Below are 25265 nucleotides of genomic sequence, written 5' to 3'. Positions count from 1 at the left end.
TACTTTGTTCTAACACTGCATCTGCTGATGCTTTACAGCTTTAGCATACAAGGTTTGTATCACGCTCGTGCATGGCAGATGATGTTTCCTTGAGGTCTTCAGCGGAAGTCTTGAGCACCCGCTTCGAGATAAATGGTAGCCATATACTAATTGGCCTTGACGAAGCTAAGACTATGTTCATATAAACTTTCTACGGCTGAGATACAGGGGATTAGATGCGTGAAAGCATCCACAGATGATATCGCTCGACTTCGGTCCGGTCTTCCTTTCCTAAAATGCCACAGGGAAGCAGAAACAACCAAGACAGTGGTAGTTATATGGCCACCTCTCCCACAGAACGCCAAACTCCATAATTGAACAGAGGCCCGACTATTTCACCATAAATGAAGCAAAACACGCCACGCGTTTCACCGTCTCTTAGTATTTCCTTTGACCTTTGATGGATGAGGACGGAAAACGATGGACGAGCGGGCTTTCTTATGACGTTTCTGAATTCGTCCCGACTTCCTGGTGTGAGCACGGCCACCCTTAGCAGTTCCTTGATCGATATCCATATCTGTGACAGAGCTAGGTTAGCAGGGGGCGCTGGCATGAAATGATTGGCAGAAACAATAACAAAATCGAAAAAAAAAACCCGATTGCACCTAGCTTACCTCCAGTGGAATTCAATGCGTTGCTAGCTTCTTTGTCACTGTTGTTGTCTGAGTTGCACATAACGCGTCAGCTGTGGTTGGAATATCTCGAGGAACTTTCACATACTTGTGGTTGCATCATCCAGTTCCATGCTTGACTTCTCCTCGTTCGGCCGAGGCTGAGAAGCTAGCTCTTGCAGCTTCGCAGAAAGTCTTTCGGTCCTTGCATCAACAGCTGGTCCGAAGACTGTGGCTCGGAGTTTAGCTCTATTGCGCTTGGTAACACTCGCCCGGACGCTCTTTGCCATGGTGCTCGTCAACAGAACCGGAACGGCCAACGAGATTATGGGTCAGGTAAAATATGTAGAAGGCAAATGTAGCGGTGTTGATGATGGATACTATGTGGAATCTGGAATCTTCATCCAGAGATCAAGCGTGTGTAGTGCAAAGTTTTTTGCAAGATTCGCCGCCTCTATTTGCCGGTTTGCCTTTTTTTTTTGTTCCACCACTTTTTTTTTCTTGGGAGGGGACTTTGTAACATAAGCGCGGTGGATAATCTTATGTCATCACATTGAGAGGCTCTTCTCACCTCCGCAATCGCCGCCGGCCTGGTCGATCGTATAGGTTGTCATTAGCATCTAGCTCACTCAGTGCCTTTTCTTGTTATCCTTTGACGGCCTCAAATATCCCGTCAAATCAGGACTTGAGAAACTACATTCCCCCATCTCCATCTGTTCAACTTCCTGGAGTATTGAGATGTCTTTGAACAGCGTTGTTCAGCATAGCGCAACTGTCTTGAGCCATCTTTCATCCTGAGATAACGCCTGCATGCTCATTTAGTCACTGGCTAGCATTCTTTCTAAACCCTAGTCATGGCCTCTACTGGTCAATTACCGGACACACAAAGCCTGGTTGCCCTAGTCAAGACATTGACCAACGCGCAGCTCAAGGATATCCTCAGGAACGAAGGGCTTGCTGTCTCAGGAGTGAAAGCTTCATTGCAGCTACGGATCATTGACTGTAAGTTGTACCTTGTTTTATAATGGCTTATGTTTTCTAGGCCTCGTCCAAAAATAATATTTACGAAGTTGTTAACTCTTATTGAATCACTATAGACATTGAGAGACTCAACCAAGGAGGCCATGTTGAACAGTATGATGACCTGAGGAAATTCATCTATGCCACGGCACGTCGGCCAATGCCTACGTCTCCAACCACGCAAGCATTCTCCAGCCAACACTATCAACCACATACTGTCAATCAACCTTTGCTCACGCAGCATAGACCATCACCTTTGAGCATACCAATGCCATCGCATGGACACACATCTGGTACCCACTTATATGTTCGTTTGCTCTGAGGCCGGGATGGTTTCTGACTTTCATACAGGTCGTTTAACTTTCAAAGACAGCCCATTCTATACCATCATAGAGCCATTGACTTCTGCCTCGGAATGCAAAGGTGGGACACTGGCAGTCAATTCCTATTTCGATGACAGTTCACATCTAATAATCCTTCCAGTACGCGAACAAACTAGGGACAGTGTGGAACTCAAAGTTATTCTTACACCAACCGTAGCGACTAGGCTACAGGCGGATCCCAATATTCGGGTGATGGTGTATTGTGCTGCAGACACGGGTCTTAATCAGTATACCAAATCTGACATCGCATTTCCTCACCAAGTTGAACTAAAAGCCAACCTGGATGAAGTGAAAGCCAACCTAAGGGGCTTGAAAAATAAACCCGGTACAACAAGGCCAGCAGATGTAACACAATATATTCGCAAGAAACCAGGCTACCCGAATAATATTGTCATGACATACGCCCTTACGCAAAAGGCAAGTATAGGACCCCCGTTCACCCCTTCACAGCATGATACTCGCTGGCCCCTAATTCGGGGCCCTACCATAAGGAGCTTAGCTAACAAAGTTTAGCGCTTTTTTGTTTTGGTCAATCTTGTCCAGCGACATCCGGTCGAAGAGCTTGTTGCCGAATTGAAACGGAGAAAGACAATTTCGAAGGAGCAGGTCTTGCGAGAAAGTACGCGCCCGGAACTATCATTGACAGGGTCATTGCTAATGCTTTACAGTGAGGAATAAAGCTGGTGATTCAGATATTGTCGCCACGTCCAGTGTTATGTCGCTCAAGTGCCCTTTATCAACGCTCCGAATAGAGGTTCCCTGTCGTTCTGTAATTTGCACGCACAATCAATGTTTCGATGCATCCTCGTTTTTGCAACTCCAGGAACAGGCCCCAACTTGGTCGTGTCCTGTCTGTTCTAAAGCGACGAGTTTTGAATCGTTGCAGATTGACCAGTAAGACATAATCTCTTGGCTCGAATCTTTGTGCAGTTAGTGACATTTTATTACTTAGGTACGTCGATGATATACTTCGTTCAACTTCTCTTGATGTCGAACAAGTTATCATAGAGCCAGATGGTCAATGGTCTAGCCCCAACCAGGCAGACTCTGCCAAAGTGGGCGGATTTACTCCGGCGACAGATGATGACGATGAGTTGATCGAAATACGGGAACCCGGGGTTACGCCTATCAAGCGAGAGTCATTCCCACCTACATCTCTCTACGTACACCAAACACCTACTCAGTCCCGAGAACCCTCAGCAACGTCATCTGCAGCTTATTTGTCGACAAACAAGCGTAATGCTGCCCAGGTGATCGACCTTACAGGAAGTGATGAGGAGGATGACACTCCGGTCAGACCTGTAAAGCGGCCAGCGTTTAATCAGATGAACCGGCCCTCGTCTCAGCAGGATTTTTGCAACCCTTACAGCGGTGGCTATGTTGACGGAGACATCCAAGTACCCAGCCAGCCTAGTTCTGATTTTCTTAGTCATGCCGGTGGTTATGATGCACGCAGTTATTGAAGCATACTTGCATGGTGTTGGGCGCATTCGGTTTCATGGGTATATCCACTACGCGAATTCATTGGGAGCATTGGACAAAGCATAATAGGGAAACAATGTTCTTTCAACTTCGATGGCCAACGAACATTTAGATCCAATATTCGTTTCACCAAAAGCAAAACAAGAAAAAAAGCCATATCTATCGGTCTCACAACGTCGCTTACGGGGATCCCTACGTAGTTTGGGGAGCCCAAAAGTCTCGTTCGTAAATAATCCGCTGCGTTGAATCCTAGTGCTTCATTGCAGAAGAAAAGCACTCGTTATGCGGGCTTATTCATCAGAGTAAGGGGGCATGTCGGCATAACTAATTGGAAGGTACTTCGTAAGTAGATAGGGGCCGCTCCGTCGGAGCTTGCGATATGTCGGCGGTCACCATGCTTGGCTGGCCTACTCCGAGCCGCATAATCTCCGCAAAACAACAGGGTACAACAGTTATCTGCTATCACAAATTCGCCGAGTTCACTTTATTCGAGTCATCCAGACCATCTCACGATAATCAGGCTCCCCCACAAACGTGGCCACCGTAACACCTTTTACAATGTCGTTGGATGCACCGGCTTCATCCCTCAATGCTTCAGATCCACACGCGCGGCTCCTGGGTGCCTCATGCCTTGATTTCCTCCTCATAGAGCTCGTCCCTATGGCGGAGCGTTTAGCGAAGGAACTTGCTTCAGAAGATAAGCTACCAGATGATGAAGAAATCCGGGAAACTACATTCTTTCGCCTTGAATCTCTAGGTTACAGGGTTGGACAAGGGTTGGCTGAACGGTACGCTTGAAACCCCGCTATTTGAGTTTGCGACGTCTTTTCGGTCGTCCAAGTTATGCAACTATCTGCCGCAAGAGTGCGCATCAGTGAAACAGGATCACCGACAGACTCGCAGGTGTGCTATTGATCGAAGTCCCGCAGCTAACGCGTATCTGTTGTCCACCGGAGCAGATTCTCCCGCGATCGCCCACGATTCGCAGATAACCTGGATGTCATAAAGTTTTTGTGCAAGGACTTGTGGACGATACTATTTAAGAAGCAGGTGGATAACCTGAAAACGAATCACCGGGTAGGCAGAACCAAATGCGCTCTAAAATCCCTCTGAAGTGCCCTGGTTGGCTTTTTGGGGAGGCTAATACGTGCACTGTCAGGGCGTGTATGTCTTGACTGACAACTCATTTCGACCATTTGCAAGGATGAGTACATCTGTGCGAAGCGAGGCGGTGTCTATGGCTCAAGCGGTACGTTTGTCCTAAAGGATACATTCTTCCTAAAGGTCAGCCTTACATGATCTAACGACTTGCGGTATATCATAGTATCTATGGTTTCCATGCGGCGTTATTCGCGGTGCTCTATCAAACCTCGGTATTACAACCACTGTCCAGGCGGAATCTACAGAGCTTCCAGGTGCAACCTTTCAAATTAAAACCGTCAACCCCAAGCCCTGAAGCCGCTCATACATAGGCGGCTTTGAGCCTTATCCAGGCAGCCAACCGTACAATATGCGTTCATCACAGGAGGGCTTGGATGGCAATGACATGCAGCAATCCAGGGATCTCTGCTGGAGCTGCAATTCTCATCAACGGATTGCCGGATAATCCTACATTCAAGTGCGGGCATGAAGAATACAAGGTTTTATCATTTAAACAGGTCACTCGTATCTCGAAGTCATAAATCCTGAGCCAGAGCAATCCATCGACCAACGCCCGTCATCTGCAGAGTCACATAATTCAAAGCCTATCTCCCCAGGATAACAATGATTAGCAGGGCTCCTTCCATGTCCGTGAACTTGTGATGCAACCACCGAAAGATATCTCCCCGGTGGTAAAGAAGTGCGATATTGGCATATCACTTATTGATGATTGGGAATCCTGTGACTCAGGGACTGGGGTGGGCGCGTTTACTTTGGTGGAGGGTTCTTGATGAATTCGATTCCCTTTTCGATGTTGCCCTTCAAGCCCTCGGTGCAGGTCTTGATGAGCTTCTGTTCCTGCTCGGTCACGCCCTCAAGAACATTGATGGCCTTCTCAGCTCCGTTGGTCTGTTTTTATCTAGTCAGAGTGATGTCCGATATTCAAATATGATGTGATGAATGACTTACGCCAAGTTCTACAAGGGTAGAGAAGAAGTCCAGGCCGGTGGCCTTGGTAATCTCGTCACCGCCAGTGACACCAGGCAGATAGACAAAGGTAGGCTCGACGATACCAGACTGGCCTTGAGAAGCCTTGATAACGCTCTGAGCAAATCTTAATATGAGGTTAGCGCTGACACCAAAAGTTTGTAAATGAGGGACTCAAACCTGAAGCCAGCGTAGGCCATCGACAGGGTCGCGGAGCCGGCACCATCCTTGGCCTTGACAACCTCATCTCCACCGAACTGAACGCCTGCATATAGTTCAGTAAACATTTCAATCGCTAAGAGTCTGCGCAGTTCACTTACGGTTGACGAGCGCATCGTACTTGTCTGCGGGGATCTGGAAAGCGGGGGCTGCCTTGCTGAAGAGGGGAACAATAGTCTCTCCCGAGTGGCCACCGACAACTGGGATGCGCACAGCAGATGGGTCCTTGTGGCCTGAGTATTCCTGGACAAAGGTCTCCGCGCGGACAACATCCAGAGTGGTAACACCAAAGAGACGCTTAGGGTCAAAGACGCCAGCGGCCTTGAGGACCTCTGCGGCGATAGGAACAGTCGAATTGACAGGGTTGGAGATGATCAAAACAAATGCCTTGGGGCAGTACTCGGCGATGCCCTTGACCAGGTCGCGCACAATACCGGCGTTGATCTTGAACAGATCATCACGAGTCATTCCAGGCTTGCCTATTTACGGCAACTTTGTCAGTCAGAAGCACCTCGGAATATGAGAGGTGGTTCACTCACGGGGAATCCCAGCAGGGATGACAACAATGTCAGCACCGGTCAAGGCGTGCTTCAGTCCATCATCCTTAGGCAGAAATCCGGAAATTTTCTATCGACAATGTCAGAGGTAAAGCCAGATTGTTTGGTGGAGATAGGGAGGGGGTTGTGACACGGTCACACATACAGCAACAGAGGAGATGTGAGAAAGGTCGGCAGCGACACCGGGGGTGTTCACAACATCGTAGAGCGCGAGGTCGTCCACCAGGGGGCTTGTCTTAAGCAGGAGAGACAGAGGCTAATTGATCAGAAGCACATGGGCAGTCAGTAAAAGTTAAAAGAAAGTAACAGGCCTGCATCGCGGGCTGCAGTTCTGGTAGGAGCAAATGAGGGGCACGTACCTGGCCAATGCCACCAGATGCTCCAAGAACAGCTGTCGAAATGGATTTAGTCCGGGGTCGTTCTCGTTTTAGAAAGCGGGGTCAAAATGCAGGCGCCGTGAAGACCACTCACCCGCTTTAACCATTGTGATTTCTGAGAACTTCTCTTATGGTAATTGTGACAAATCTATACACAAAGGTGAAGAGGAGCACGCAAGATTAGTGTCGGTATCAAACAAAAGGGAGAGAGAGATGTTTGAGAGTGAAAGAGGAGAAGAAGTTTGGGAAGGAACTAGTAGGGAGGAGGGGGGGGAACACCCAGATGATAAAAAAAAAAAATAAACGAAATAACAGGGGGAGGGAGGGGAAGAGGGGGTGGAATTGGAAAGGGAGGGGTTTAGTTTGAGGAGGGGGCGGGGTGGTGTTGCTGCAGCTGGTGGTGGTGGTGGTGGTACGGTCACGGTGAACAGGTCGGGGCAAGTGGCAGCACAGGGATTAGGAAGGATCGGGGGATCACTGGCTCAATCCTAGGCTCATATCATACTTACTGATAGTATTTTCTTCCGGAGAGGAAAGAGAGAGAGAGAGAGAGAGAGAGAGAGAGAGAGAGAGAGAGAGAGATGATAATGGGCAAGAAACAATGAATAGATAGATAAGGAATATGTTAATGGGCAAGTTATTTCTCAATTCGCATCGACAGAGGGAGAAGCTTCCAGGACCATTATATACTACGGAAACCGGACGGAGGATCACATGTGGGGTTAACCATGAAGCTGTCTTGCTAACTAGACCACTGGACCACTGGGCTATGTCTCCAGTGACCGAGATCCAGCCCATCCGCGGGTGTCCCCCAAAGGGTGCCCGGGCCCCTCCCCAATACCATTGTTCCCCAAACATCCAGTCGCCTTTAGTCGTACACTCGGCAAGTCAGGAAGGCATATATGTACATAGTTACATACACCCCAGCGGGCATCAAGTCAAGTGGAGTTATTACTCATTTCTACGGAACCCATCCCCTAATTATGCTCCATCCAGTAGTACATGATATACTTCACCATCAAGCATGTAGTTCCCGCAAGCTGACTTGTGCTTAATCAAGGCCAAAGCACCTCATCACTACCATTACAAACCTTCCCCGGGTCCATGTGGAACAAAGTCATCAGGCACACGCCAAATCTTTCCTCCGTAGTCCGGACATTCTATCTTTGCCTTGAGAGCGGGTTGTTGCTTCCGGTTCACGGTTGCTTAGTCACTTCTGGAGTCGTTCAGATTCATCCCTCGGATGTAGTCCTCCCCCATAAATCGCCGCCCCAGATTCCGGCAATTCTCGTCGACTCCTTCGTTCCAGAGTCCACACGAAGGAATATACCGGTTTGACCGGGGATTCCATCAAGGTTTCGGGAAAAGGCGGATATCAAACTTGTCTCACGGTAACTTTGCGGTTAGATACGTGCTTACGACATCGGTTCTACATTCTACTTCGGCCCGACAGGCGGCAATAAACAGTCTACCAAAATATGGCCAGGGGACATCACAGGCAGTTGCAAGCGGAAGGCTGATTGTTTTCCCGTCAGTCCGATTGTTACCACTTGTGTTCAAAATTGAAGATGGTAATTCTTCCATTTCCCCATTCATTTTGTTGTTGTTGTTGTTGAATTTCCCAAGATTTTTTTTTTTGGTTTCCATTCTGAATGGCCTGGCCGGAGAACAATGCCCCCCCTGGTAGCAGTATTGCTAAATTACATAGATGTTTACCGCCCTTGGCCAGCACGGCGCTTTTCTGGTCGATCATCCCAACCAGCTCTCATGACATCATGCCTCCTGGCCCTTCCCGAAAAGAGATAGTTGGCATTTACTCCGACTTCTCCTCGGCCTTTCTGGCCTTAGCACCACGGGGCTTCTGGGCGGGAGTCTCCTTCTTAGCCTTCTGGGAGCGACGGATGGCGCTGACACGGGCGACGGCATCCTCACGGACATCAGCACGGTAGCCGTTCTTGGCAGTCTTGTCGGCAACACCCTTGTAGATCCTATGCGAGAGCAGTATCAGCAAACTGTCGCGCCTCCCTCACAGAAATCACAGCACGCCAACTGCTCATATCGACTTACTTGCGGGTGGAGGCGTTAGGGCCGTAGGTCACGGTAACGACGTTCTTGGCAGGCTGCTGGGGGTTGCTGGGCTTCTTGGTGATGACAGCAACACCGCCGTTCTCGGTGGCCTGGACACCAACCGCCTGTAATTGCAGAGTTAAACATCCAATCCCCAACGGAAAAAATCTCTATGACATGAAGCGCGGGTAAAGTACCTTGGTGTTGGCATAGCCGGCGTACTAAACAGGTGATTCGACATTAGCACGAAAACATAACCCAGACCTTATGTCCAGGGTCCGTACCTTGAAAGAGTGCTTGTTCTGCAGGTTCAGGGGGTCACGGGAGAACTGAGAACCACCGCCGCTGTTACGCTTGACCAGATAAGCATTCTGGGTGCCTGTTGAGGTAGTCGTAACATTAGCCGGAGAAGACGAGGCGCGAAACGGCTCCTAGCGTTTCCATTGGGATAAAATATGCGTAGGAAGGTGCTAGTGACGTACGGGTGAGCTGCCAGATGAGGTCGCTGGAAACGTTGGCGGCCATTGTGAATGTCTCTTTCGAAGCTTGGGTGGGGGATGAGGACAGTTCCAAATCGTCGCAAGTCCGTTCGGTATATACCAGCTACGACTTAATATCTAGCCCTTAGAAGGTTTCAGTTGTGTGTGCAAGCGCCAAGAATTCCAACGCTGAGAGCCTCGCTAAGCGGGCCGCTTTGGGAATAGACCCATTTGGTAAGGCGGTTCGTTAGATGCCCGTGAGTGCTGCCTGAGAACGGGGGCCGCCGCCTGTCGTTCCAGCCGCGTCCGCGCCCTCGACCCACTTACACCTTCCGCGCTCTTCCATATGCGTACACTTAGGTATGACCCGACTGTCTATCATTGTTGTCTAAATGCCTCCTAAGTAGCAGGCTCTGGCAAAACGCCGGCCAGACTCGAATACTGTATATCGCTTATCCCTGTGAATGGTCTTATTCTTGTCGCTCTAGGGGAATTGAAGCCTGACTCCCCGCTGCGCTACGCTTTCATCTACCTATCTAGCCTAATCCCCGCTGCTGTTTAGCAGCGCCTGGTAACCCTCGTTGACCATGGCTTACTACCTTCTCTACTTCCTCACCATATCGGTTGTTGTGTGTGGCACAGGTATGTGAAGCTTCCAGCCTCTCAATCTTGCAAGTCATCCAAGCCTTCCTTCCTGACCTGCCTTTAGCGCTCTACCTCACCCGGTCCCGATGGCTACATCTACTGCCCGTTCCCGACTACATTTACGATCGTCTCCCCTCGACGTTTGCTGGCGATGTGGAAGCTGGTCTGGTCTCATCCGAGTTTGATATCTCCGCCAATATTGCCGAGGGTGACACCAGGGCGGGCTTGGATGATCAGGCCAAACGTGAAATCTTACGGATCATGAAACGGCGAAGAGTGGATTTCAACGAAGGTCGTCGGATCTACATGGAGCAGCGCTTTTCCAAAAACAATATCGGTCCTGATGGCCGACCTAGGGACCCAAAGTTCGTGTCGTTTTCTTGATGACATTTGCATCACAGTCGCTTGGTTTCACTTTGCCCTCGTTCTTTTTCCTATTTTCCTTTGACATATGCTTCTCACCAGCAGACTCTCCTCTACTTATACCCTTCCCTTTACTGAATAATATCAACAAGACTCCTTTGCAGCGTGTAGAGTATGTTTACTATTGCCGTCGAAATTTAGTGTTGGCCTCCCTGCTTGAAGATTGACTTGATATCTTGTGTTCAACTCTAATTCATGACTTCGTGGATCACTGCTGGCAACTAACTCTCAGTTACCATACATGGGGCATCTGGAATGCTGTAGTGTTTCAATTTTTGTATTCATTGCTACCACTCAGCATAAATGAGATATCGAGAACTGTGGACATCAGGTTTGATTATTCAGACACATTCCTCCTTGTTGAACGTTAATGCTGATTGGCATGTCAATCTTGCAATGTGTAACAAGCGGATATGTCAGTTTTATCCCGTGAGTTGAGGCATCTTGAGCCGTTCATTATCGGGCGCGGTTTGTATTCTTCCGTAGGGCATTAACAGCTACTCGGTTGTGGGTCGTTACATCAAGTCGAGTATTTATCATCCGACGATCCAAGTAATGGTTGACAATGATGGAATTGTTCTTTTAAGTACCACCTCGTCTTCGGTTCAAGCCAAGGTAATTGACCTAGGATGCTCAGCGCCCGCGCCCATAGCCAGGTTGCTGGAATCCCGGGGGCAACGGAGGTGGAGGACCAGGAGTTCCTGCCGGTGAACCGAACCCTGGGGGAGCGAAGCCTGGCGGAGGTGCTGCTTGAGGGAAGGGAGGTTGTTGACCAGCACCATTGAATCCCGGTGGGAGGAAAGACTGCGGCCCCCCATATCCGGCCTGAGAAGGCGGCGGCCGTGCTGGTAAACCGGGGGGTGGGTTCGCCAGAGAAGCAGGAGGTGGAACAGGTCGGCTTGCTTGTGGAGGAGGTACGTTTTGGAACGGTACATTCGGAGGAGCCATGCCTCTGCCCATATTAAGGTCCGGTGGATTAGTACTCATTGGCCGAGAGCTGTCACCATTGGCCATCGCAGCAGGCACCATAGGTGTCCCTGGGTTGGAGAATTGAGGAGGTAGCGGCTGGGTCGGCGGGCGCACGTTATGTTTGCGAGCCTGTGCTGCCAGCATTCGTTCTGCTTCATCACCGTGGCGTTCACCTTTCCCATCCTTCTTATAGGCGTATTGCACGGAGACCTGCTTGTTCATGAGATATTGCCCGTTCATGTTGGTTATGGCCGCGTCTGAAGACTCGAAGTCGGCAAAAGACACAAATCCATAGCCCTTTGACAGATTGTTATCATCTCGCGCAATCTATGTAGCAGCAATTGTTAGTAAATTACTCGAAAGCCACGGTGCCGCATGACACTCCTATAGCAGGGACGAAGAGATCCTACCTTGGGAATATTGACCAAGTTTCCAAAGCGGCTGAACGTATCATAAAGAACTTGTTCCGTAACCATGGGATCAAGATTGCCGACGAATAGCTCTGCTCCAATCTCCACCGACTTTTGCTTGTCGGCCGATGCTTTGTTGACGCGGATGGGCTTTCCATACAAGCGGATTCCGTTCATGATTCGCGACGCGTATTCAGCATCTTCCTCGCTGATGAATTCCACGAATCCGTAGCCTTGATGCGACTGTGTGACTCGATCTTTGGGTAGGTGAACGTTAACGATGCGCCCGGCCTGCAGCATCAGCTCCCATACCAGGCTATCTGTGACCCGTTCATCGAGGTTTCCGATGTAGACGGTGGCCTCTTTGTCTTGCTCCCTATTCCAACAATTGTAAGTACCGGCATTATGAGGATGTATATCCAGATGGAGTGAAGAGAAGCACTTACCAATGCCTTGCGCCGGACATAGCGCCTAGGTATTACTCTTGAAGAGCCCCCTCGACTGGATGAAAGCGAATGAACAGGAACAGAAAGATGGGGGAGGCGTTTGAATCAGCTAGAAGGAGACTACAAGTTGACAAGAAAGAATTGGGTAGTCAGGATATGTTGAGAGGTCAATGAAGGTACTGGGAGCACAAGGGCTGGAAGGATGATCGCTGGAGACTCGGACTCCAGGTTATCGGCGGAGCTTTTACTGATCCAACTTTAGCCCCGGAAAACTTTGAGCTTCACCTCCTCCGTCTTTCCCGTCACTCCGTCACTCCGTCAACCCTTCCGCCTTTCCCAATCTCAAGTTTACGGACATCAACAGCAGGGAAATTCTCGTGTTTATTATCACAGCCTTTGTGCAAGTCTAAACCGGCAATATGGTTCAGTTCTCCGAGGAAACCAAGGTTAGTCTGCGGTGCTCTGTTGCACGTCCTACATAACTAGTCACGCTTGATCTCGTTATGCTAACGGATATGCCTTTTATCTAGGAGCGTATCTCCAAGGTCATTGACGTCTCCAGAGTTGCCATTCACTAGTTCGTCGCATCTTGATCCTTTCGACCAATGTGTCCTGACCAAAGCTGACGGTTATGTTTGCATAAGTGGATACCTGCCGTTGATTGTCTATCTCGGTACGTGTGGTGGAATTATTTTTCGATGGACTTGTCGGGGACCTTTATGATGGAAGTTTCGTTGCTAACGGATATGGAATAGGATACACTTACAGTGAACCCAAGCCTTCTCTGTTCAAGTATGAGCGACTGCGCCTTGCCGACGCTTCCCTACGATTTCAACCCACTAACGCTACATATAGGCTGTTCTCGCCGCTCGCCTAGAGGAATGAGTTGCTTCAGAATACGGAAACGATGAATGTCCATCCACCAGACACATGCAACGCCTGAAATCTCCCTCTGCAGTTTAGACAGACAAATAAGACTGCCTGTCGGAATACTAGCGGATTCTGAGAAACCTCTTTCATCTCAACCCCTCGGGTCGATGTTGACAACTGGAAGTCTACATCGATGCGCAAACTACGATCAGTTTTCATGCTTTGTATTGGTTAACGCGAATGTTTTAATTTCATATACAGGTCCAGGGCAGGACCGAGGATACCATGCAAAGGGTTTCCGGAAGACTACATTAATAAAGACTTGCGTAAGCTCAACCGATGCACTTTGAAGCAGACTCCAGATCCAAAGACTAGGATATATGATCTTGTTTCTTGTAGTGAATAGTCGTAGAAAAGGTCTCTTCAGAAGTATCCGGTTGTTTCCCTCGGACATTTGGGGCGCTTCGGCCCGCCAAGCGCATTGAACTCGACTCTTAGCTCCAGCTCAGATCTTTGGCCAAAAGAATTCCGGACCGAATCCGGACTTCTTCAATCCTCCCGACACTTCCGGCTAGAATCTCAAACCCCTGCAAGCGGCACATTCCAGGAGGACTTGAAGGGTTAATGACTGGCAAGGATGGCTTGTCCTCGTCCTTTGTGGAGACCGTAGCGGGATTCACGGCCGGAATCGCTTCGACGCTCTGTCTGCATCCGCTAGATCTGATCAAGACCCGGCTTCAAGGTTAGTGTTTCATCTCTCCGGGGAAAAAAGACGAGACGTGGAGCGCGGATCAATCACGAATGTCAAATCAGTATTGAAGCTATGGCTGACGTAGTATCAATCTGCTATATCGTCTTCTAGTCGACCGATTATCCTCTTCGCGTGTCGGCGGTTCAGTCCCAGTAATCCGCGAGATCTTCCAGAATGAGGGCGGCATCAAAGCCTTCTACAGAGGTCTGACACCCAACATAGTTGGGAATTCCACAAGTTGGGCGCTGTACTTCTTGTGCTACGGCAACATCAAGGATGTAATGCGCACCTGGCGCAGTGGTTATGAAGACCAGGCCCTCACCTCGGCCGACTACTTCCTAGCCTCAGGATCTGCAGGTACGCTCCCGAAGCAAAAAGGAAACAGACCTGCGATGTCTTTTCCCCCCAAGAAAGCACCGATCAGGCAGTTCTGAAACGGCAGATTAGGCTAATTTGCGGAATTATGATTCTCACAGGGATGTTGACGTCCGCGCTAACCAATCCGATCTGGGTGATAAAAACCCGCATGCTGTCGACAGGATCTCAGAGCCCCGGAGCATACGCGTCGTTCACAACGGGAGCAAAGGAGATTCTTCGCTCGGAGGGTATTGCGGGCTTTTATCGAGGCTTGGTTCCAGCTCTGTTTGGAGTCAGCCATGGCGCACTTCAATTCATGGCCTACGAGCAATTGAAATTGTATCGCTCCCGCATGGCTCCTCCGGCCGGAACAACTGGCATTCAACGAGATGCTGGTTCGAGTCATGTGTCGTCGCTGTCATCGGACGCGGCCCGGTCGAGGATACGGGAGCTGGGAAATGTAGACTTATTCGTGATCTCCAGCTTGTCGAAACTGTTCGCCGGGTGTGTTACCTATCCGTATCAGGTGTTGCGGTCTCGCTTGCAGACATACGACGCTCACCTCGTGTATTCGGGCGTCAGGGATGCCGTTGCTCAGATTTGGGCCAGAGAAGGTATCACTGGCTTCTACAAGGGCCTTGGCCCCAATTTGCTGCGCGTGTTGCCCAGTACGTGGGTCACTTTCCTGGTGTATGAAAATACCAGAGCGTACCTACCAGGGTTATTATCCAACCTTTGATAGAGAGGAATTTGTTGCCTTTTCCGCGCGGAAAGCGGAGGCAACTACGTCTACCTATCGGACATATGTCACAGCTGCTCAGATCTCGCATCCGCCGGCTCGTGTGCAGGTTGTACCTTGTACCTTATATGATCTTTGTGTGTATATATGCGTTAAGGCTCCTGTCGCCTGCAATCAATAATGTCTATTTGCCAGGAATTGGCATGTATTATATTTGGAGTTGTAGGGGTTGTAGTATAATCATATATATCAACATGTTGAGAACCAGAACGTACTAAACGGGCTTTACCCGCCACAGGGATATATGTCCAGAAAAGAAAGAAAAGAGAAGGGGGAACCACGCTGATGTACATAAGAAGAGTCTTCAGGCCGAACGAAACATCTGGGAAGGCCCTATTCCAGGCGAACATCATATTCAACATGATATGCGGGTTATATGAGGCAAAACGAAATAAACACGAACGAGACTGGTATCGTAGTAACAAATGAGGGCAATGTAAATGATGCGACAAGATTCTAAAAATGTGGAGAAAGCCGGTATGGTATGTCAATGAGCCTGCCTCTCAATGTAATAAGGTTCTGCGTCGTCATCATCGCTGCTAGAACCCCCGTTATACATAGATGTATCTTCATAGCTTGCTCGGCGCATCTTGTCATCATTGCTGCTGAGAGGCTGGATCCTTCTGCGGGAGTCGGAGCCGGGATCAGACCGTGAAGTAGGCGAGATCCTGCGATCTTTCCCACGCCCCTTGATTCCTTTGTTGCTGTTCTTGTACAATGTAGCGAAGTATTCCCAGAGCTTCCTGTCTTGTGGGCTCATGTGATCTCCCTCTGTCACTTGTGAGAATCTTAAAGTAAGATTTCGTAGGGTTGTGGCATGGAACTTGTTCTGGTGTGACTGTTATACTAGTCAGCTACTATTGAAGGTGTTGGTTTCAGGGTTGAAGATTATTGGTCTCCGCACCTTGAGATTTCCAAGCTGGGTAAATTGCTTTCCGCAGTCATCCAGGAGACAAGTGAAAGGTTTGGCATGTTGATGTGTAATCTTATGAGCACGAACGTTGCCTCGTTGAGCGAATCGTTTCTGACATATATCACAGGAAAATGGCTTTTCCCCAGTATGGCGTCGTTGATGAGTCTAATTACCAATTGTCTCCGTTAGAGAATCTGCAACATCTTCGATGGCGTTGAAGCTCTCTTTATAGGAAATTATCTTGGGGAACATTCCATGACTTACCTTCAGATTACCCAACTGAGAGAAGCGCTGTCCACATGATGGCTCTTTGCACACCTTTTCGTAAAATATTAGTGTCATATCTCAAAAATTCTCGATTCTTATGCCACCTACAAAGGGCTTGTCCCCCGTGTGAGCCCGCATATGAATATCCAGGTGCGTCTTCTGCGCGAAGCTCTTGCCGCACTGTGGTAAAGTGCAAGCATACTTGCGCTTTTTGCCTGATCTCGATGGAGCCTCTTCGACCATAACAGTGCACCTTGAGGTCGTCACTGGCATCGTATAACTCTGAGGGTATCCGGTGCTTCCCCCGTGTGTCAACTGTTGCAGTGGTGGCAGAGACTGCACTCCCGGTGACTGAGCACTGGCTTTGGCCTGAATTGCCTTCATCAAGATATCTACCTCCGTGGAGAACTCAACCTCGTTGGAGCTGGAGCTCTTCTCCTGTGCACCTCCTTCGTTACTCGAGGACTGGGCTCCGAGAGGTTGTTGTGAGCCCCCGTTGTGCTCGACCTTCATTAAAGGATCCCTGGCTACCCGGTTAACGGCATTTTTGGCCGGCCGAATATCGGGAATTTGCTGGATGGATGGTGGTTCAGAGGATAGACGGACCGGCTGGGGGTTAATCGGTTGCTGGCCGGCGACGAAATAATGCTGGTAGCCCGGATGATGGTGGTGATGATGGTGGTGGTGGTTGAGTGTGTGTCCGAAGCTATACGCAGGGGACGACGATTGATGGAATGGAAGCGTATAGCCACCAGTCGGATTGGTATAAAATGGAAAGTTGTGGCCGACATTCGAGCCCATCATTCGACGAGGCGCAACCGCCCCAACAGCATGACCGGGAAATTCGTATGACACTGGTTCTGCAGTTTCCATCTCGACAAAATGGCGATAATAGGGTTGCTGGACTTTGCGTTCTCTCCACCACAGGGCCCCAAAGCGCCTTTATCTCCTGCTGAGCTGATTGCAAGCGGTTGGAGAGCAAGATGAGCGAGGGAACAGAGACAGTCAGATGGACCGATGAGAAGAACAGGATACTGCCTGCTATCACGTCTCAGTAACCCATCTACAATATTTGAAGCTATCTTCGCGGGGTAAGTCGTATTGAGTTGGAAGACTTGACACTCACCCACTTTCTTCGAAAGACAGAGCCTAGACTGCTTGTTGATAATGACACAAAACAAGGGAAGGTTATGATGAAGTGAAGAAGCAAACAGGTCGGGAACAAGCAAATAAAATATATAGGGTATCAAGTCAAGATCAAGATCAAGATCTCAAAAAGCAAACATCAGCATCAGCAATGGAATTTGAGTTCCCCACAAGCTGAGCGTGTCCCTGAAGGAAGAACCGACCAGAGTGGCTCCAGATGTATATAAGCTCTTGAGTAGGGCAAGAAAGAAGAGTGGAGAGAGGGACAATGGATTGTAGCCGGCAGTCGCAACGAGGTGGGCTATGACATTGATTTTGACAATGGGGGATCACCAATAAGCAAATATATGGCTTGATTCTTCAGCCTGTCTTCTTGGGTAAGGTTTATTCGGCTTTTTATTAATTTCCTTTTTTTTTTTTTTTTTTTTTTTTTTTTTTTTTTTTTTTTTTTTTTGCCCTTCTCTTTTCCTCTCTCTGTGTGTATTTCCCTTATATTGTTCGGGCCGTCTTGATTCCCTTCTAATTAATTGCTCTTTAGTTTATTTGTTGAATCGGGAGAAGAGAAAAGAAATATGAAATAAGAAAGAAGAGTAGGGAAGAAAACAACACGAATAACAAAAATAATATATCTTCTAATTTGCATTGGTTAGTTTCCTTGGACCCTCCGGAAAGATTGAGGTCGGTGATCTAGAACTAAACTACTACTAGATATACATCGCTAGCCATTCATCCACCCTCCCTTTCTCGGTGTCCCAGAGCAGTGGAAGCAGCGGGGTGGCCAGTGACAGGGATCTGGCCTGCTAGTTTAGTTGGTGCTAAGCAAGCTGAAGGCTTGTACGCACCAGAATAGGAAAAGTAACAGGCAGCTGAGGTATGGGGGTGGTTTCTTTTCTTGAATCGGGGGGTGGGTGTGGATAGGCATGTATGACTATGTATCATCGTATGAATGTATGGAGTGGTATTTAGTACATTTACGTATTGGATGTATGGATGTACGACAGCACTTGTCATGGATGTATTGGATCTCAATACGAAGCCTCTCGGGGAAAAAAAAAGGGGGAGGCAAATGATGAATGACTGAATGAATGACAGGCTAATGACGATACCATTTGGATATGAGAAATACATCGGAGTTAGGATAATAGTCATCGGGAATTATGTTCTCTCTCTCTCTCTCTCTCTCTCTCTCTCTCTTTTGCAAAATGCTCACGGTAAGACCGCTCCCATCAGTAGTATGTCTAGTTTCCAAAACAAAACCCCCATCCAGTCACCGAAATTTAGGTGCAAGCCGCAAAGTTCACAGTAGGTTATTTTCCACTCGTCTCGTCATGCATTTTGTGATTGATTGACGGAGCTGAATGCAATTATTCTGAATCGCGGTTGCCCCATCCATGTACATTGCAGTCCCGAACACCCAAGCCACCAGAGAAGGCTGACACATCTTACTCGAGTCCCACGAAGTTCCATCTGGTCCCTTTTTCTCTAAGCGGAGAATGGGGCGATAAATTACTAGTTCCGTCGACAATCATACTCCTCCTCTTCCCATTATACGAGGAGGTCCATAGAAAAACTCATTTTTTATTTTATTTTATTTATTTTTCTTTCCCGCGAGAGTACCGATTTAGATGGGGATCCATGGATGCTCTCCCGGGGGGATCGGGGTCCACTCGGTTTTTGGGGTGGCCCTTCAGTCCAATCGCGGAAGGCTTAAAGACCTTCCGATCGGGCTGACAGTCACGCACCACATGGATGGTACGAAGAGAATACATACTGTTTACTAGGTATTGATCGCCCGTAGTAATCAGGACTAATGCACTTTGTGCTGCCGACTCATTTTACCTAAGGTATGATGAAACCCTTCATATATCTTTTATCCTATACACGCATAATAGAAACGAGTGGCGCCTCCTTACTACTATTCAGCTCCCCTGTCACAGTACGAATATAAATAGTCTACCGGGGTAAACTCCCATATTTACACACTACCAAGACATCAGATTCAACTGGTATGATTGAGAGTTTCGGTATCCCTAATTAGTAGTAATCAGCATCAGAGCGGATAAGCATGACGAGGCAACCATAAGTAGAGCTGGCAATGCCGCCACCATCTTCTAGATAGGAGAGAAGAATGGCAGAAGCCCAGGCTACCATAAGCATGGAATGCGAACTCGTAATTGACATCCCACAAACCACGAGTAGTCATATCATCTGACCCAGGAGGTTGGGCCAAGGGCATTGACCTCGACTAATTCAAAGAGCGAGTGGAGTAGGCGCTTTTCTTCTGACACCTGTTAGATAGAGCTGATGTAGTACCTGACTAGTATTCCCCATGTCCGAACTCGATGATCAGCTACTAGATGTCGTCTCTGGCTGATTACGGTAGGAAAGGGAGGGGAGAGAATAGTGCCGTACATCGCTCTTACTCGGGGAACTAATGCTGCTCGACACAGCTCCATTACCATTCTCGTATCATTTATGGCTGTCAGCCAGTTACTTACTAGCTGCTAGTGAAACAACCAGGATACCCTCGTCACCCACGCAGGCACCTGAGCTGTTGGGAATCATTTCAGCAAATAGGAGGCGGTTTCATACCGGACAACCTTGCCGGTCGAAGGATCTTCATCGTCACCTGAATGGATGTAGATCTTTACGACTGGACCTCGTTGCCCATGGGGGTTCGCCCATGGATCCGTGAGCAAAGAGAGCCACTAACCGGCCCTAAGGCTCCCTCAAAACTTACCCGCATCCAAGCTTAATAGAGCAAAGGATTTGGGGTTGCCTATGTACGAACTACATGATCCCAGTACCCTGCACCAAAACTAAGGGGTACTTTAGGGGATGATAGTACGGCTGTCGGTCGTTTGGTTATACGCGCCGTGGGATTTCCGCGGCTGCGAGGCATGGAAAAACCCATCCCACTGATATCGCTATTCGGTTGCAGGAGCAAGCGGTAATTTTCATCCTGGATGCTGGTTCGCTGCCGGGGCGCCCGAGAACTCCGATGACGGGCTTAGGTAGGAGAGAGAGTAAGTAGGTACTAGTAAGTACGTACTATTATTATGTATCGAAGGAACTGGCTGAGCTGAATCGTCCTCCATTCATCCTTATTGACAGTAGAATGTGGCACACACACACACACACACACACACACACACACACACACACACACATCTACCTGCCTTAGCGGCAAGTAAATAACAACTAGTTGTACCTTATGCCATTGATCTTGCCTACTTGATCACATTGTCTTCAATAAACCTTTCCGTCAATAAGGTGTGAGATTCAATGTGATGGTGGACATGAATGAAGTTATTCGACTTTTTACTACACTGGTCTTTAGAAAGACAAGACAAAAGCATTGAAATAAGAAAGATAAAATAAAAATTAAGAATTAAAAATAGTAATCTAAATTTCAAAAGGGCTATATCTGCGGGAAGGGAGACGTGACATGATAATACCTCAGTACTTCTGGTCAGGCGAGGGAAAGCATGACAGGGTTCGCCCGGCAGAGCTACACAACGGACCGCTCGCGGGCGATCAATAGTGTAGCAATCGCCAGCCGCTCATTTGCTGTCAAGCCCCCACTGTCGCCCACCTCTACTTGGCGTGGATGTGCCTCACTCTTGCAACAGCCGCGTCTGGCGACTTGGAAATCCCAACACATCCCCCGCTCGTCCTACCGTACTGATAGATTGGCCCGGTAACCTAGTCTTACTGGTCGTTAGTTGGTCAGGATGAAGGCTAAGAACCTTACAAGAATTCCAACTGATGGGTATGATCCGGAGTAAAACATCATCGGGAACGTAAAAGATCTCAATGGCTGATGGCCCCAAACACATCTTGGCCAGTCCAGCAGGACCTCTTCCTGTCTTATCAGAAAGGTAGACACCAATGAGGTCCAGTTGTCTTCCCCCCATCCATGACCCACCCCACTCTGACTCTTTTCTTAGCACCGAATGCTGCATCCTCTGAATTTCTTTATGAAATACCATGTACTTCTGTACTCTGTATGCTTTTACCCCTGAAAAAGTGGGTTCATCTCCAGGTCGAAACATGCAAGACTCTTTTGCGCGTTGGTGCTGATGGATGGATGGCTGACAAGAACAGTAACTTTGGTACCAATATTGTATTAGACTCACACAGTCGCTGACCACAGAAATGTTGGCTATAGCTCTAGCTTTTTCTTTCTGTTGGTATCTTTCTTTCTCTCTCAGATCTACCTCGCTTTCCTCGTTTCAGTTCAGGCAAACCTAGTAGTATTGGGGCGAGTAAGGTTAGAAAAATAGGGAACATGCTAATGTGGGTACTAGGCAGGTAACTAGCTACACTAAGGTAGTGCAGACTGTGTAGTGCCTGACGTATCAATTATCTTGGCCAGTGCTTTCTGTATTCATTACGAGATTGTATTCTAACAATTTCAAAATGCAATTGTCGTCCCAAAAGCCCGATGTCGACAGACTGTGTCCGATCACTGATTGCACTATCTGCCTTTTTCCTTGATTCTGTGTAACATTGAATCCTCTGGCATGACTGGACACTGAAGTTTCACTGCTCAGGTCTGATGGAGCACGCCCTGCTGTCATTGAACGATCAATCAATCGGGTCTAGAGCTGCTGAACAAGAATTTTTTTTTCTTTCCTTACGGAAGGATTACACTGACTTGATGTATAACTATACGCGGGATGAAAGGGATGAAGATGAATTATCTGAATTAAATTATGAATTCAAGTTCAAACAAAGGGGTAAAGGAAAAATTGTGGGTTAGATACATATGACGATGATGAATAAAGAACTGAATGTACTCTGAAGGCGAGACTTTTTTCCTTATCCTTACCTGTCTGTTGCTGTGACGGGCCGGGCCTTCATCTCGGAACCGCTCAAACTCAGCCATGACCCGTGGATCTTACAGGTGACGGACAGTTCCATTCCATCGCCCAACCTCTTTAGGTCACGCTAATTCTATGAGGCAAAATTTTTGACTTGGTTACTGATCCCAACTCAAGATGGTCTTGAGATAGGTGAGGCCTCTGAGAAATCACTCCGTGCTCCAGCTGAACCGTGCTCCTCCACATCGAGGGGATGCTGGGGCCAAAGAGCCATACAAATTAACTACTCCATACCATGTAAGTAAAACTCCTATTCCCGGCCTCATCGATCGTGGACAGCGACCACTGCGTTCCCGACATTGTGGGCCCGAGGGCCAAGGATTCCCCTAGTGAGGATCTATTGGATTAGACTGCGGCAAAGTTCAAACCTATTCTTACATACAGTAACCTTACTGCACGGGCTGTAGGTACCAGCCAGCCAGACAGACATACCTACATAAGCAGACATATTTGTGGATATCAGAACTACAATCTTTTTTCTACCCCAAAGGAAAAAGAAAGAAAAAAAAGAAAGTGTCTATAATTATGAATGGTAACTAAGAACTAAAAATTCAAAACTATAAAATATTACAAACGGAAGAAAAAGAAAATTACTATCCGTCGCGTGTTTGGATCGGGTGAAGGGTGTGGTGACTCGCACATCCATAGGCGACAGCAGCTGATCCACAACGATCGAATCTCAAACATGGGATCTAAGGAGATGCGAAAGCTGACAGTCATGAGATGTATCACATTTGCGGTTTCACGCAGTGTCGAGGAGAAGAAAGTGAGATAATCGGTGACATCATAGGAACAACCATTAGTCGGTTTTTACTATACGGATGTGTCTTTACATGTTGAAGATTTATTTATTCATGGTCTTTTTCCTGGTAATCAGCATATGTTCGGGGTTTGTTGTTTCTTTTGCACGCAGACAGTAATCATATATATACTAGGTACTTACTCATATTGCTCTCTAGTCTCTAGATGTCCATTTTCGTGAAGACCCGAAATCATCAGGTATGGTTCATGCACGGTCTGCATGTATGTACCATGATGATACAGATTACATATTGTGTCAACACTAAACACAGCAGCTTAGCTCAGGCCAGTCTAGAGCTAGCCGAACCTGACCTTTTCCGGATTCGTGAGGACTACGGAGTAGTTTAGTTACCTACATAGTAGATACTAGGCAGGCATGCACAAATAAGTTTAGTCGTGATGATCCACCCTGTTACATCGGCATTCAATCCTCTCATGGTATTCAACAGCTTCTAAAGACAGCCTCAGTGTCTGTCTGCTTGATCCATTTTCCCCATCATGCACAACAAGGAGTTTTCTATATTCTAAGATTTGCTATTCCGTAATGATCAGATCTATTCTAGCAACGCTCATATCATTGAGGAGATGCTGAGTGCCCAACTGTTAATCATTTTCGGTTCCAAGAGAAAGTCAGGAGAAGACATTGGTGCTAATTATACTGCATGACCGCCGATTTCTTGATAAACAATATCATTAAATGATTTATTACTTGATTCTCATAATCCCAATCTGTACTTCTTATCGAGGATGCACAAGGAGCTCGTACAAGTTGAAATCTCGCCAAGCCACACCAACCCTGTTTCACCTTTTTTCCTCCCCTTCTTCCCGAGCGAGATCCGCCAGTCGATCATCACGGCTCCTGCTCGGGAAAAAGAAATGAGGGAAAGGAGAGCCTGGGAGCAAAAGTCAGATTTGACACCCCACGGCGATATAGGCGCCGGCTGGTGCCTGCTCGCAGCACGTAAGGCATGATGTAGGTCGACTGCCCAATGCACCAGCCTCTTCACCACCTCGTGATCGCAGGGGGGCTACTTGTCAGAAGATGCAGGAGAGAAAATCGCATCCGATCAATAGTGCCGGCTAGCACTGCCCGGGTCTGTGACGAACAAAAGCCGATTGAAAGTCGGTTCGACTCGTACCGCGACGGTACCTGATAATGTCACATTTGTGACCATGGTTTTGACTTGACATGACTTATGGAGAGTGCTCTTTTTGAAATTACTTGTTCACAAATGCTTCGGCTTTATTTTTCATTACTATGTTTCAGATCAAAAGAGTGAATGATTGAGTATAGAAAGAGAGAGAGAGAAATATATATATATATATATATGAAGGCCTTATTTCAATATAGACTTATCCAATTGCATGGGGGTCTGTGCTTTTCTGTTCACGTACTTCAGTTTGCTGTGTTGAGAGGCAATTGACTAGATAGTTACTACTACCGGCTTTGGGGGGGGGAAACAATGAAAACTTGGTCTGTTAAATACGAGCTTACTTACTTTACCACTAAGGTTACGTGACATTATCCCCGAGGAAGGAAGGAACCATTCGGCCACACCGCATGGACTGGAAAATCAGGAACGGAGCACCTAACGGGGCAGTGGAGCAGGTGCGATGGATCCCCGGAATCGACACAGTAATTCTCTACTTTTAGTCACTTGTTAAATGACTAGTTATTGACTAATCTACTAACTAATCCACAGTAGGTATCACTACTAACTGACTAGTAGTAGCTAGTTATGTCTGTGCCCTCGCAATTACTCCTATAACTAATCTCACCTGCTGGGTTGTCTCATGCCAATGCAGCATGTCAGTTCCCATCACACCGCGGGCATAGCCTAGGCAGTAGCCTTTCTCCGGGGGCCCTTGCCGAGCCTCGTTTATGTCGATTTCGACGGACACTGCGAGTGGGAGCAGTCTCAAAAAAGCTCACAGGGAGGATCCATATAGTTGGAGGATCGTCATCCGCAGGCAGACCATCCAGAGCTCCTCCCCCCCACTTGTGTTTTCAACCAACTACGTATTCCTACACTGAGGACGATGGAGTACAGCCCTGGTTGATCGTGACTTCAACCGAATACTGTCCGGGATCTACCTGTCTTGCTTGCCCTTAAACCACTGAAGCCATGCCGAATCCACACCTCGTACTCACTGCCTCTAAGGGAATTGTGCGTATGTGCGCAAGACGACAAGATACACAGGCAGAGCATGACCATGGCGA

The 25265-nt window shown here is 48.0% G+C and overlaps 10 protein-coding genes across 10 annotated transcripts; 5 read left to right on the top strand and 5 right to left on the bottom strand.

Moving 5' to 3' along the window:
- Positions 1-73: 73 nt before the first annotated feature.
- Positions 74-1061, bottom strand: BO83DRAFT_350585 (DUF2423 domain-containing protein). The gene is made up of 3 exons (XM_025528911.1): positions 760-1061; positions 654-701; positions 74-556 (listed from the first exon to the last, which is right to left on the bottom strand). The coding sequence occupies exons 1-3, from the start codon at positions 938-940 to the stop codon at positions 408-410; spliced, it is 378 nt and encodes a 125-aa protein (XP_025381896.1). The 5' UTR covers positions 941-1061; the 3' UTR covers positions 74-407.
- A 182-nt stretch (positions 1062-1243) lies between these two features.
- BO83DRAFT_383733 (Siz/PIAS RING finger protein) lies at positions 1244-3665 on the top strand. The gene is made up of 7 exons (XM_025532539.1): positions 1244-1652; positions 1748-1963; positions 2022-2093; positions 2154-2470; positions 2567-2672; positions 2722-2947; positions 3006-3665. The coding sequence occupies exons 1-7, from the start codon at positions 1505-1507 to the stop codon at positions 3514-3516; spliced, it is 1596 nt and encodes a 531-aa protein (XP_025381895.1). The 5' UTR covers positions 1244-1504; the 3' UTR covers positions 3517-3665.
- A 428-nt stretch (positions 3666-4093) lies between these two features.
- BO83DRAFT_327173 (trafficking protein particle complex subunit) lies at positions 4094-4991 on the top strand (the record flags this gene model as incomplete). The annotated part of the gene is made up of 4 exons (XM_025528074.1): positions 4094-4323; positions 4492-4612; positions 4695-4784; positions 4860-4991. 4 exons carry the CDS (start codon positions 4094-4096, stop codon positions 4989-4991), a joined length of 573 nt encoding a protein of 190 aa, XP_025381894.1.
- A 452-nt stretch (positions 4992-5443) lies between these two features.
- BO83DRAFT_394430 (malate dehydrogenase) lies at positions 5444-6922 on the bottom strand (the record flags this gene model as incomplete). Its single annotated transcript, XM_025533009.1, has 8 exons — positions 5444-5584; positions 5645-5789; positions 5843-5927; positions 5983-6360; positions 6421-6508; positions 6584-6694; positions 6798-6829; positions 6910-6922. 8 exons carry the CDS (start codon positions 6920-6922, stop codon positions 5444-5446), a joined length of 993 nt encoding a protein of 330 aa, XP_025381893.1.
- A 1350-nt stretch (positions 6923-8272) lies between these two features.
- On the bottom strand, positions 8273-9500 carry BO83DRAFT_383730 (60S ribosomal protein L28). Its single transcript, XM_025532538.1, has 5 exons — positions 9365-9500; positions 9167-9261; positions 9080-9103; positions 8883-9007; positions 8273-8803 (listed from the first exon to the last, which is right to left on the bottom strand). The coding sequence occupies exons 1-5, from the start codon at positions 9405-9407 to the stop codon at positions 8629-8631; spliced, it is 462 nt and encodes a 153-aa protein (XP_025381892.1). The 5' UTR covers positions 9408-9500; the 3' UTR covers positions 8273-8628.
- Positions 9501-9683: 183 nt separating this feature from the next.
- On the top strand, positions 9684-10847 carry BO83DRAFT_350572 (DUF2015 domain-containing protein). The gene is made up of 2 exons (XM_025528910.1): positions 9684-10003; positions 10071-10847. Exons 1-2 carry the CDS (start codon positions 9949-9951, stop codon positions 10388-10390), a joined length of 375 nt encoding a protein of 124 aa, XP_025381891.1. The 5' UTR covers positions 9684-9948; the 3' UTR covers positions 10391-10847.
- On the bottom strand, positions 10830-12502 carry BO83DRAFT_209013 (U2 snRNP complex subunit HSH49). The gene is made up of 3 exons (XM_025526699.1): positions 12255-12502; positions 11809-12184; positions 10830-11725 (listed from the first exon to the last, which is right to left on the bottom strand). The coding sequence occupies exons 1-3, from the start codon at positions 12272-12274 to the stop codon at positions 11063-11065; spliced, it is 1059 nt and encodes a 352-aa protein (XP_025381890.1). The 5' UTR covers positions 12275-12502; the 3' UTR covers positions 10830-11062.
- A 46-nt stretch (positions 12503-12548) lies between these two features.
- On the top strand, positions 12549-13476 carry BO83DRAFT_383728 (mitochondrial import receptor subunit TOM7). Its single transcript, XM_025532537.1, has 5 exons — positions 12549-12700; positions 12785-12831; positions 12899-12927; positions 13010-13046; positions 13110-13476. Exons 1-5 carry the CDS (start codon positions 12674-12676, stop codon positions 13129-13131), a joined length of 162 nt encoding a protein of 53 aa, XP_025381889.1. The 5' UTR covers positions 12549-12673; the 3' UTR covers positions 13132-13476.
- A 174-nt stretch (positions 13477-13650) lies between these two features.
- BO83DRAFT_383727 (putative mitochondrial folate carrier protein Flx1) lies at positions 13651-15144 on the top strand. Its single transcript, XM_025532536.1, has 3 exons — positions 13651-13866; positions 13987-14232; positions 14352-15144. Exons 1-3 carry the CDS (start codon positions 13749-13751, stop codon positions 14969-14971), a joined length of 984 nt encoding a protein of 327 aa, XP_025381888.1. The 5' UTR covers positions 13651-13748; the 3' UTR covers positions 14972-15144.
- A 374-nt stretch (positions 15145-15518) lies between these two features.
- BO83DRAFT_327137 (C2H2 transcription factor) lies at positions 15519-17084 on the bottom strand (the record flags this gene model as incomplete). The annotated part of the gene is made up of 4 exons (XM_025528071.1): positions 15519-15869; positions 15936-16109; positions 16209-16262; positions 16320-17084. 4 exons carry the CDS (start codon positions 17082-17084, stop codon positions 15519-15521), a joined length of 1344 nt encoding a protein of 447 aa, XP_025381887.1.
- Positions 17085-25265: the final 8181 nt, after the last annotated feature.

Source organism: Aspergillus eucalypticola (assembly GCF_003184535.1).
Source record: "Aspergillus eucalypticola CBS 122712 chromosome Unknown BO83scaffold_53, whole genome shotgun sequence".
Lineage (NCBI taxonomy): Eukaryota > Fungi > Ascomycota > Eurotiomycetes > Eurotiales > Aspergillaceae > Aspergillus > Aspergillus eucalypticola.
This window is presented reverse-complemented; position numbering and strand designations above follow the sequence as displayed.

Coding starts and splice junctions, on each gene's coding strand:
- BO83DRAFT_350585 (XM_025528911.1), bottom strand. CDS start 940: ATGGCAAAGAGCGTCCGGGCGAGTGTTACCAAGCGCAATAGAGCTAAA. Junction 702..759: donor ACTGGATGATGCAACCACAA/GTATGTGAAAGT, acceptor TGTGCAACTCAG/ACAACAACAGTGACAAAGAA. Junction 557..653: donor CGCATTGAATTCCACTGGAG/GTAAGCTAGGTG, acceptor GCTCTGTCACAG/ATATGGATATCGATCAAGGA.
- BO83DRAFT_383733 (XM_025532539.1), top strand. CDS start 1,505: ATGGCCTCTACTGGTCAATTACCGGACACACAAAGCCTGGTTGCCCTA. Junction 1,653..1,747: donor GCAGCTACGGATCATTGACT/GTAAGTTGTACC, acceptor GAATCACTATAG/ACATTGAGAGACTCAACCAA. Junction 2,471..2,566: donor CATACGCCCTTACGCAAAAG/GCAAGTATAGGA, acceptor AACAAAGTTTAG/CGCTTTTTTGTTTTGGTCAA.
- BO83DRAFT_383730 (XM_025532538.1), bottom strand. CDS start 9,407: ATGGCCGCCAACGTTTCCAGCGACCTCATCTGGCAGCTCACCC. Junction 9,262..9,364: donor CCTCATCTGGCAGCTCACCC/GTACGTCACTAG, acceptor CTACCTCAACAG/GCACCCAGAATGCTTATCTG. Junction 8,804..8,882: donor CCTAACGCCTCCACCCGCAA/GTAAGTCGATAT, acceptor GCTCTCGCATAG/GATCTACAAGGGTGTTGCCG.
- BO83DRAFT_350572 (XM_025528910.1), top strand. CDS start 9,949: ATGGCTTACTACCTTCTCTACTTCCTCACCATATCGGTTGTTGTGTGT. Junction 10,004..10,070: donor GGTTGTTGTGTGTGGCACAG/GTATGTGAAGCT, acceptor ACCTGCCTTTAG/CGCTCTACCTCACCCGGTCC.
- BO83DRAFT_209013 (XM_025526699.1), bottom strand. CDS start 12,274: ATGTCCGGCGCAAGGCATTG. Junction 12,185..12,254: donor ATGTCCGGCGCAAGGCATTG/GTAAGTGCTTCT, acceptor TTGTTGGAATAG/GGAGCAAGACAAAGAGGCCA. Junction 11,726..11,808: donor ACTTGGTCAATATTCCCAAG/GTAGGATCTCTT, acceptor GCTGCTACATAG/ATTGCGCGAGATGATAACAA.
- BO83DRAFT_383728 (XM_025532537.1), top strand. CDS start 12,674: ATGGTTCAGTTCTCCGAGGAAACCAAG. Junction 12,701..12,784: donor AGTTCTCCGAGGAAACCAAG/GTTAGTCTGCGG, acceptor CCTTTTATCTAG/GAGCGTATCTCCAAGGTCAT. Junction 13,047..13,109: donor CCCAAGCCTTCTCTGTTCAA/GTATGAGCGACT, acceptor CGCTACATATAG/GCTGTTCTCGCCGCTCGCCT.
- BO83DRAFT_383727 (XM_025532536.1), top strand. CDS start 13,749: ATGACTGGCAAGGATGGCTTGTCCTCGTCCTTTGTGGAGACCGTAGCG. Junction 13,867..13,986: donor GATCAAGACCCGGCTTCAAG/GTTAGTGTTTCA, acceptor ATCGTCTTCTAG/TCGACCGATTATCCTCTTCG. Junction 14,233..14,351: donor CCTAGCCTCAGGATCTGCAG/GTACGCTCCCGA, acceptor TGATTCTCACAG/GGATGTTGACGTCCGCGCTA.